General features: G+C 44.2%; 1 protein-coding gene across 6 annotated transcripts; it reads right to left on the bottom strand.

Annotated features, from left to right (window-relative positions):
- Window positions 1–115: 115 nt before the first annotated feature.
- LOC139637055 (NLR family CARD domain-containing protein 3-like) lies at window positions 116–9992 on the bottom strand. Of its 6 annotated transcripts, none has more exons than XM_071505544.1 (10): window positions 9496–9992; window positions 8214–8311; window positions 7272–7479; window positions 6829–7146; window positions 6470–6517; window positions 4138–5986; window positions 3235–3408; window positions 2973–3146; window positions 1931–1977; window positions 116–655 (listed from the first exon to the last, which is right to left on the bottom strand). In XM_071505544.1, exons 4-10 carry the CDS (start codon window positions 7100–7102, stop codon window positions 123–125), a joined length of 3099 nt encoding a protein of 1032 aa, XP_071361645.1. In that variant the 5' UTR covers window positions 7103–7146; window positions 7272–7479; window positions 8214–8311; window positions 9496–9992; the 3' UTR covers window positions 116–122. The 6 variants fall into 6 exon arrangements, with proteins under 6 accessions (XP_071361645.1, XP_071361644.1, XP_071361643.1 ...); XM_071505543.1 differs by lacking the exon at window positions 9496–9992 and adding an exon at window positions 8488–9377; XM_071505542.1 differs by lacking the exon at window positions 9496–9992 and having other exon boundaries at window positions 8131–9377.
- Window positions 9993–10325: the final 333 nt, after the last annotated feature.

The following is a 10325-nucleotide window of genomic DNA, read 5'->3' as shown; positions in this document are numbered from 1 at the left end:
CCCACAGTCTTTAATGTATCTCATGAAAAACTGCAGATGTAAAAAAAAAATAAAGGAAACTAAAGTAAATGTTCTGTCATGATTTAAAGGCAATTCTAATGCAACGTAAAATATAAACTGATCTACAGAGAACACAGAGACACTGAAGAACCATATGATAACAACCAGAACCCAGGATACAGAGGCTCCGTGAAGGTGGTGTTGAAGGTGTGGAGGTGGATCAGTGAGTCAGACGAGACTCTGTAGAAGGACAGAGAGCCAGCAGGACAGTCCACATACACTGCTACTCTGTGAGAAGAGGAGGAGGAGGGGAGATCTTTTCTTGTGTTGTTGTGACAGGCAGAGTAACCATCAGCATCAGAGCACCTCAGACTCCAGGACTGATCATTCACTCCAAACCTGCAGTCGTAACCATCTCCCCTCTGTACGATTCCTCTGTAGGTCACTGACACGTGAACCTCTCCCGTCCACTCCACCTCCCAGTAACAGCGACCAGTCAGACCAGTTCGACACAGCAGCTGAAGCCAGTAGTTACATCTGTCTGGATGATCAGGATACAGCTGCTCCTCCGTCACTGCCATCACCGCCCTGTTGTCGTCAGACAGTCTGAGCTTCCTGTTCACTGTGTTTGTGTCCAGCTCCAGGTCACAGGCGTCTGATGGAGAGAACGACACACAGGTTTTCATCTGACGGTTTATTAACAGACGACTTGTGATTAGATAATGAGGAATCACAAGATTTTGCTCTAAAGGAGACATATTGTGCTTTTTGTGATTTTGTCTCTTGTATAAACTGTTACATGTCACATGTTCATGATAAACAGCCACAGTTGCAACACTTGACGTGAACGTAAGAAGAAATGTTCCCAGGAAAAAAGTTTAGTGTTTAGTCTTTTTCTACTTTCCTAGACGAGCTGAGGTCAATAATGGCGTTAATAATCCACAGACCCCAGCTCTGGACCCAGACCCAGAACCCAGCTCCGGACCCCAGCTCCAATGTAAGAACAGTCTTCAAGTGTCAAGCTCACATAAATCATGTTGCACAGTTCAGATCTGTGTCAAATAGACTGATCCTGAAGTGAAGTGATCTCTCTCCTTACATCTGATCTCAGAACAGCTTTCTGTCCCACAAAGGATCAGATGCCTGTTTGTTCAGCATGTAATTTACTGCCTTCTGGTGGTGGCAGCAGGGTATTGTCTCTGAAGCCAGTCTGACTTCCAGCTGTTGTATCTGTAGTTTCTGTCATTTTGTGTGTGACGTTCTGTTGACAGAGCCTGGAGCTCGTCAAACTGCTGTTCTGGGATCAGTTACGATATCGCAGCATCATGTGAAGACGTGTGTGAAAACTAAACCTGCACACTAATTGTTAAGAGGCAGCCAGAGCAAGTAAAGGAGCCAATGACACTGATTTATCATCTGTGTGTGAGATCAGCTAAAAGCCTAAATAAATCTGGCCCATATTTGGGCCACATCTGGCCCAATGTATGTTTGTCAGATGCTACTTCCACATCTGGACCAATTCTGGCACAAACTCAGAAAATCTTGCAGCTGTCAGACAATACAGGAGGATAACAACTGGAATCTGCCCAGATGTGGAAGTCAAGGACATATGTTGGGTCAGAAGTTTAATTTTGCAGTCTGGGATATTGTTATGTTAAAGCAGGGGGAGGAGCACCATGTAATGATAATGATAATGGCTGTAGCAGCAGGTGTTGAGCAGGATCATGGAGATGTGGCTGCTGCTCAGTGAAACAGATTGAGACGGGCGAACAGAGGAGCTGCAGAAACAGACAGTATGAGGAAAATAATGTGATGATGAACATAAGAGCATGTTGACATTTAGTAAGAGACCACTGACATAAAAACATGAACCTGAAAATGACCTAAGTCCCCCTACAACTACTTGAACACAAAAGGTGAGTACACTTACACTTCCTCAGACCAGGTTTCAGTCTCCGCTCTCCACCATGTTCCAGCCTGGAGGAAGAAACAACGTCAGAAGGAAGCTTCTTCATCACTCATCCTCATCAGCCTTCACTCAGATCCACCCTTAACACTAAACAGCTGCATTTATTAAACATTTCATGCACAGACACAATTGAACTTCATATTAAACAAGTCAATTGTAAAAAAAATGTCAGATACAAATGAAACATCCAAATAAGTCAAGATAATAAAATACTAAAAGATAAAATCTGTCCATCTTCTGGCTCTCATCATGTTCAGGTCTCAGACGCAGCAGGTGAAGTCAGGTATCCCAGATGTCTCTCTCTCCCCAGCATTGTTCTCCAGCTCCTCCTGGATCCAGAGACGTTCCCAGACCAGATGAGACATCGTCACTCTGGTGTGTTCTGGGTCTACCCCGAGACTCCCACCAGCTTGACGAGCCCAGAGAACCTCCAGTTGAAGGACCGAGGAGGCTCCTGATCAGCAGTCACTCTGAGCTCCTCGCTTTATCTCTGAGTCCAGACCCCCGACAGAGGAAACTCATTTCTGCTGCTCTCATTCTTTTGGTCACTGCCCAGAGATTAAACAAACTTAAAGCCTAATGTTAACCCTGAACTGCCCCTGACTTATTCTAGAAACAAGACTAACCTCTGTCTGATTGGTTCTCACTGGTCACTGAGGGGTCATGACCCCTGATTAATCACCTTGAGGATTAATGACCTTTGATCAGATTCATTAATATAGTGTGAGCCTCTCCAGGGTTTGGACATGCAGACAGTCTGATAAAGAGGTTTAGTCTTATGGGTAGAAAATATGCCCCAACTGCAAGTTTCAACTTATTTTATAATATTTCATTTTAATTTAATAATTTCTAGGGTCAAGAATGAACTTTTAAACCAACACGGACGTGAAACAATGTGGTTTCTAAAACTGTCAACAAGAATTAGAGTTACTGTCATCAGTGTTATCAGACTGTGAACCAGTGTGGTAGAGAGACAGTGTGAGCTCCTGTTGTCTGTCCATACCTGAGAGTGTCCAGTCTCCAGTCTGGATCCTCCAGTCCAGCAGAGAGCAGCTTCACTCCTGAGTCTTCTGGATGGTTGTAGCTCAGGTCCAGCTCTCTCAGATGGGAGGGGTTGGAGCTCAGAGCTGAGGCCAGAGAGGAGCAGCCTTCCTCTGTGATCAGACAGCCTGAGAGACTGAGGACAAACACATAAACACAATGATGGACCATTTATTTCATCTGTCCCGTCCATCATTTTGCTGTATCACCAAACAGATCCAGACCTGAGAGTCTCCAGTTTACAGTGTGGACTCTCCAGTCCAGAAGACAGCAGCTTCACCCCTGAATCCTGCAGGTCGTTGTCACTCAGGTCCAGGTCTCTTAGACTGGAGGACTGGGAGCTGAGGACTGAGGACAGAGCTTCACAGCTTCTCTCTGAGAGGTTACAGCCACTCAGTCTGACGGAGAGTTAATGAAAGATTTTAGCTGTGAAGTGATATTTAAAAGGGAAATAACACGAAATGTTAAAGTTGTTACATTAAGAGATTCTAGTCTCTGCAGGGATACAACAATGTGGACATATTCCCACGGGGTAATAAACTTAATTGGAAAGGACTTGTAGAGACACAGGAAATGATGGGACAGAGAGAGGAGGAACAACCTGCAGCAAAGAGTCCGGCCGACCAGGAGTTGGACCAGGACTCACCTGCACCCATGTGGTATGGGTCCTAACCACTTGGCTATTGGGTCGTTTGTCAGCTCAGTATCTGCAGATAACAAGTGTTACCTCCAGATGCTGCCCCCTCCATCACACATAGTTTGCAGATTGCTGCAGTAGTGTTACCAGGTTTCCTGTGGCATCGGGTTGAAGTTTAAAATATTGCCAAATTTTTTGCTTTTCACTTTGACACCAAATCCGTCATCTTTGTCAACTGTCCTCTCGTCACATGATGTAATTGATAACTGGTATTTTACAAATGAGAGTTTTACATTTTATGAGTGTGCTGATGAAACAAATGGGTTTTATGTCAATAAAAACATGAAAAAAGATGGTGGATAACCGGTATTTACCTGAACACCGTGAAACACCAGTAACCATGACTACCATGGCGACCATAATTCTGGGATCACAATAATTTACACAAGCTGACACATCCGTTAGTATGTGCAGGTATCAGTGCACTTACAGAGCTCTGTTGGAGGCTTTGACCACTGGCAGCAACCTCAGAAGAGCCTCCTCTGAAGCAGAGTATTTCTTCAGGTCAAACACGTCCAGATCTTCCTCTGAGGACAGTAAGATGAAGACCAGAGCTGACCATTGAGCAGGAGACAGTTCATCTGTGGAGAGACGTCCTGATCTCAGGGACTGTTGGATCTGCTCCACTAGAGAACCATCATTCAGTTCATTCAGACAGTGGAACAGGTTGATGCTTCTCTCTGGAGACAGATTCTCACTGATCTTCTTCTTGATGCACTCAACTGTTTCCTGATTGGTCAGTGAGCTGCCGTCTGTCTTTTTCAGCAGGTCCCGTAGTTTATCCTGATTGATCTGCAGTGAAAGACCCAGGAGGAAGCGAAGGAACAGGTCCAGGTGACCACTTGGACTCTGTAAGGCCCTATCGATGGCAATCCTGTGGATCTTTGCTGCAGAGGTTCTCCTTAAAAACAGTCGCAGGTTTTGAAGTGATGGCCTAGGAAAAGGCATCACATTCTTGTTGCTGTTGATGAGAGACATCTCCACATAAACAGCAGCCAAAAACTCTTGAATGCTCAGATGCACAAAGCTGAACATCTTGTCTTTCTCTTTCCTTCCACGCTCTTCTTTAAAGATCTGTGTGAACACTCCTGAGCACACTGAGGCTGCTCTGAAATCAATGCCGCTCTCTTTCAGATCTTCCTCGTAGAAGATCAGGTTCCCCTTTTCCAGCTGCTGAAAAGCCAGCTTTGCTAATGACTGAATGTAATGAATGCACTTCTCTGGTCCATACTTCTCTTTCGTCCTATCAATCTGAAACACCAGGAACTCTGTGTACATCTCAGTCAGGGTCTTGGGCAGCTCTCCTCCCTCTCTGGTCTTCAACACATCCTCCAGAACTGTAGCAGTGATCCAGCAGAAGACTGGGATGTGGCACATGATGTGGAGGCTTCGTGATCTCTTGATGTGGGAGATGATTCTGCTGGTCTGCTCCTCATCTCTGAACCTCTTTCTGAAGTACTCCTCCTTCTGTGGGTCAGTGAACCCTCTGACCTCTGTCATGCTGTCGACAAACTCTCGAGGGATCTGATTGGCTGCTGCAGGTCGTGTGGTTATCCAGAGGCGAACGGAGCGTAGCAGTTTCCCATTGATCAGTTTCTTGAGCAGGACATCTGCTTTAGTTGACTTTGTTACATCAATAGAGCCAATATCATCGGCTTTAAGGTCCAGATGAAGGCGGCTTTCATCCAGTCCATCAAACACAAACAGAAGTTTGAATTGGCTCTTGTCAAAGTTGGAGTTTCCTGAGGACTGCAGAGTTTTAAAGATGTAATTCAGAGCTTCCTCCTTGATGTCTACAGTTTCTGGGATACATTCATGAATGAACTTTGCCAAACAAAACTCTTTTCCCTTCAGTGAATTCAGGCGACGGAAGGTGAACGGGAAAATTAGATGCACGTCTTGATTGGTTCTTTTTTCAGCCCAGTCCAACACAAACTTGTGCACAAAGAATGTTTTTCCAATTCCTGCGATTCCATTGGTCAGCACTGTTCGTATGGGTCTGTATTCTCCAGAGGGGTGTTTGAACAGGTCACTGGGGTTAACTGGTTTCTCTGTGTCTGTTTGCCTCTCTGTGCTCTCGATCAGTCTGACCTCATGCTGAGTGTTGATGTGTACGTCAGCCCCGGCTGTGATGTACAGCTCTGTGTAGATGTCAGCCAGACGCTGTCTGTCTGCTGCCCACCCTTCTTGTGCACACATAAACTTGTCCTGGAGGTTTGATTGAAGCATCTGTTGGTAATATTTGATGGGGTGTGGGTCTGGTACAGGAACCATCACATCTGTGTCACACATGAAGAGAAGACGTCAGAGTACGAGATGTATGTCTGCAGAGGCCTCATTTCTTGTTTCTTCAAGAAGTAAACACAAGATTTTTACATTTAATTAAGCAAAGGTTTATAACTTTAGGGAAAACAACATCTGTTAATACTGTTCTAGTGCTCTTATTCTGATACTGAGGTGTAGAACAGAGAGGGCTTCATTGTGCCTGTATGACAAACTGCGCTCATAAATAAACAGCTGCCAGAATGTAAAGATGAGTCTGACAGGTTATGCGTCCTTATTTCTTATTTACAAGATTTTGTAACCACTACATGATCTTGATATGGCGATGTGCACAATAATAAGGAACAGGAGGAAGTTATGCTTTAGTTAACACGTCAGAAACAGGAAGACTGAAGTGATGCTGCTGTAGAGGTTGACGTCGTCTGTGTGTCACAAAGACAAACTTAAACATAACTTTTCAGAGAACACACCAGCTTTACCTTCAGTCTGAGGAAGAGGAGCCTGAGTGTCACCAACATCACTGACCACTGAGTGAGTGAGAGAGAGAGAGAGAGAGAGAGAGAGAGAGACAGAGAGAGAGAGAGATATTGGGAAGGATCAGGTTTTAACAGTCGTATGTATAGACAGCTCTGAGACGATTATGTTCTATTCATGTTGGTGTTTCATTAATGAAGCAGGAATCCTTCAGACAGGCAGACAGGTTGAGAACAGGTGTCAGGTGATCTCAGTCAGATCATCACCTGGATTCAAGAAACATTACTTAATACTGACTGTAAGTAATAAGTAATGTTTTCTTTCTCCTGAAAGAACCCCTGATGTTTTCCTGTGCTCTACTGACCTCCTGGTCCTGAGCTGCTGTCAGACAAACTCTGCACCAGATCATTCCTGTTGATCTTCTTTAAAACCGTCCTGGTCACCTCCACAGCTCCAGGAAGTGTGTACATCCGCACCATCAGAGACACCGTGTCCCATGTGTTTGTCGTCTGCAGGTGGCCCGTCCTGATGGTTGGGAAGCCGGGCACGATGTCGGGCTGCTGCAGGAACCACTTGAATTTATTGAATTCCTCATTTTTCAGATCATCCAGCGTGTTCAGGACGTTCTCTGGTGTCATCACGGCAGTGAGGTCAGAGGACACTGTGTTTCTGCTTTTCTGGCCTGTCAGTCATTCGTTTACATAAAAACTCATCAGGTTTTCAGTCTTAAATATCTTGAAACATAGTTTCTGTACATGAGTGCTCCTCAGTTTGACTCTCACTGATCAAGTGATTTCTCACACTGACCTTTGACCTCTTTGCTGAAGCTCAACCAGCCTCTGGTTCTGAGCAGTTCCACAGGTTTATATGGTGTCAGGGTCTAATGGGAAATGAGCTGTGACTGGAGGGAGGGGTCAGGTGTCCTGTGGCTGAGTGGTTAAGACACCATAACCACAAGTTCCTTGTTCTGGTTCCTGCCCCTGAGTTGCATCAGTGCTGCAGGAGCTGAGAGTTACTGGAACAGATCAGGTTTTCACAGTCATGTGGGTTTTCAGATAAATATTAATTGATATTTAAACAGCTGTTCTATGTTTTATTATACACTTGCTTCTGTAACATTGAAATAAAATTTTCCCACAGAAAGGAACGAGTTCAGCCTTAAACACTGTTCAGGTATTTCAACTGAATTCACAATTGAGCTGTACTCACTGACAAGTTTGAAACAGTGACTGAAAAAACGTCCATTAAGACGACATGTTAACCAGCAGTCACGTCAAGCTGCTGCTAAAATCCTGACTTTATGACGCATAATAATTAATAACACATCATCGCAAACTGCTAAAGAAACTAGCAGATCTGAATAACATGTAAGCAACAGAGACACCAGCTACAGGAAATGAGACAACATGCTTCCTGCTTCTTTTATCCAGGACTGTTCCACAGCAATAACTATGTTGTTATTATTGTTACCATGACAACGAAGGTCCTCTAGCCTTCAGAAAGTAATCATTTTAACCAAAACCTTAATCTTGCCCTAAGCCTGACCATCTGCGGCCACAGGGCCGCCACTTCAGGAGACACTCCTGTGGGTCGTATCAAAGGGTCAGAACAAACAATAAACAACCTGTGTGGTGAGTGAAGTTGGAGGACTGGTTGTCAGACTTACGTTACGTTACAGAGGTCGACCCCTCCCTAAACACTCCAACCTGAACTCTTTAAACCACAGGTAGAACCGTGTTGAACACTCACAGAAACAGGAGCTGGAGTCTTGGTGACTGTTGATCCTCCTGCAGACTGACACAGCTGAATCTGGGCAGTGTTTATGATCCAACGAGCAGGACGAGGAACTGAAGAGTGATGATAAACACATCAACACTTAAAGAAACAGGAAACATATTTCCACATTTCCTCATGAAAAAGCAGAAAAACATGATTGGTTAAAAGTAGACCAGTGTGTTGTGTCCCAACACTCATGAAATGACCTCTGTGACTCCGCTGACTTTCACACATTAAAGTTTCTCACCTGTCAGGGGTCCTCATCCCGTCACCGACAAAAATCACAGCGAGTTTAAAGCTGATCTGACATCACAAGGTACAGAGGCAGAAAAGCATCTCAAAGAAAAAACTATTATTTACAGTATAAGAGCCTTAACTTACATGTATGTGGGTCACGCACACATCAGTGTTGTAGACAGTTCCTCTTAGTGTCTATTGTGATGTGATGACAGGCTGTAACACTCTACTCATTAACTACTGAATTAACCCCCCCCCCAACCTAGCTTTATTTAGTCCAGCTTTTGTTGATCTTAACAATAATGATAACAACAACAATAATGATAATAAATTCTTTGATTTTGAAACAGCAGTCTAAACAGTATATGGACAGGACACAAACCCTGGGGTCTCCACAGCACCCTGCCACCACTTTTTTACAAAAACAATTTATTGTTATTTAGTCATGTGGTTAAAGCAATTAACTTTAAGAAAAAATAACCCATAAATGTAATAAAATAACCCATAATTTTTAACAGCCCCCTCAGTCACATCTAGGGTGACCATTTCCATAACACCAAAAAGGAGGACATTATGCGGCATATCAATAAATTACTATGGTGTACATAGGACTCTGGTTTACTCTCATTTATAGTACAATTGTGAGTGGTTTAAAGATGATGTTTGTGTAGCTGAATAGGCTACACAAACATACAGCGGCCGGACAGGGCACTGAAAATCCGGACTGTCCGGCCTAAAGCCCTAGTCACATCTTGGTGTCTAACCTGAATGTTTGAAACAGTTAGCTTTAGGTAACATATGATTGAAATAGTTAGCTAATGTTTGAAACAGTTAGCTTTAGGTAAAGCATGATTGAAATAGTTAGCTAATGTTTGAAACAGTTAGCTTTAGGTAAAGCATGATTGAAATAGTTAGCTAAAAGTCTCTATGGACTGAAATAGTTATCTAGACGTGACTTATGGTTTTAACAGGTAAAAAGTGATAGCTGAATTATGGGGGTGCTAAACCCGTAACCTGCCTGCCGCCGGGTCTCTGCCACCTGTGGAACTCAGGTGTAGATGGGGTAGTGCAGCTGAACAGGTGTCTGTGGCTCTGATGATTAGCTGAGCTAACGTTAGCAGCTGCTGCCGCGTTTACTGTCCTCCTCGACGTTAGCATCTCCAGGCTCTCTGCTAATGCTAGCAGGCCCAGTGAAGTCCAGAGAGAAGCTGCTCCAGCGTTTTTTCCATAGACTGTATATAAAAATGACGTTTTAAGAAGCTCTATCTCAGCTTTACCGCTAAATTCCCGCGGTCACCTGACCTGACCTGTCTTGTCATCATCATGATACAAACACAGCCGGCAACCCATCATAATATTTTTTAAATGATTTACAAATAAAGTAACTCTGTATTCGCTGATTCATATTTCAACACAAACACTAAATTAATTTGATCATTTAAAAAAAAAGCAAAGGCTGGACAGGCGATGTTTGTACAGGCCTCGGGGCGTGGACGCAGTTGTTCACCTCCCAGGGAGAACAGGCTCTGACTCAGAGAACAGACTCTGACTCAGAGAACAGATTCTGACTCAGAGAACGGTTCTGACTCAGAGAACAGATTCTGACTCAGAGAACAGACTCTGACTCAGAGAACGGTTCTGACTCAGAGAACGGGCTCTGACTCAGAGAACAGACTCTGACTCAGAGAACGGGTTCTGACTCAGAGAACGGTTCTGACTCAGAGAACGGGTTCTGACTCAGAGAACAGACTCTGACTCAGAGAACAGACTCTGACTCAGAGAACGGTTCTGACTCAGAGAACAGACTCTGACTCAGAGAACGGTTCTGACTCAGAGAACGGGCTCTGA

This window comes from Trachinotus anak, unplaced genomic scaffold (genome assembly GCF_046630095.1).
Source record: "Trachinotus anak isolate AG129_WGS33_773 ecotype Australia unplaced genomic scaffold, CSIRO_AGI_Tana_v1 ptg000019l, whole genome shotgun sequence".
Taxonomy (NCBI): Eukaryota; Metazoa; Chordata; class Actinopteri; order Carangiformes; family Carangidae; genus Trachinotus; species Trachinotus anak.
This window is presented reverse-complemented; position numbering and strand designations above follow the sequence as displayed.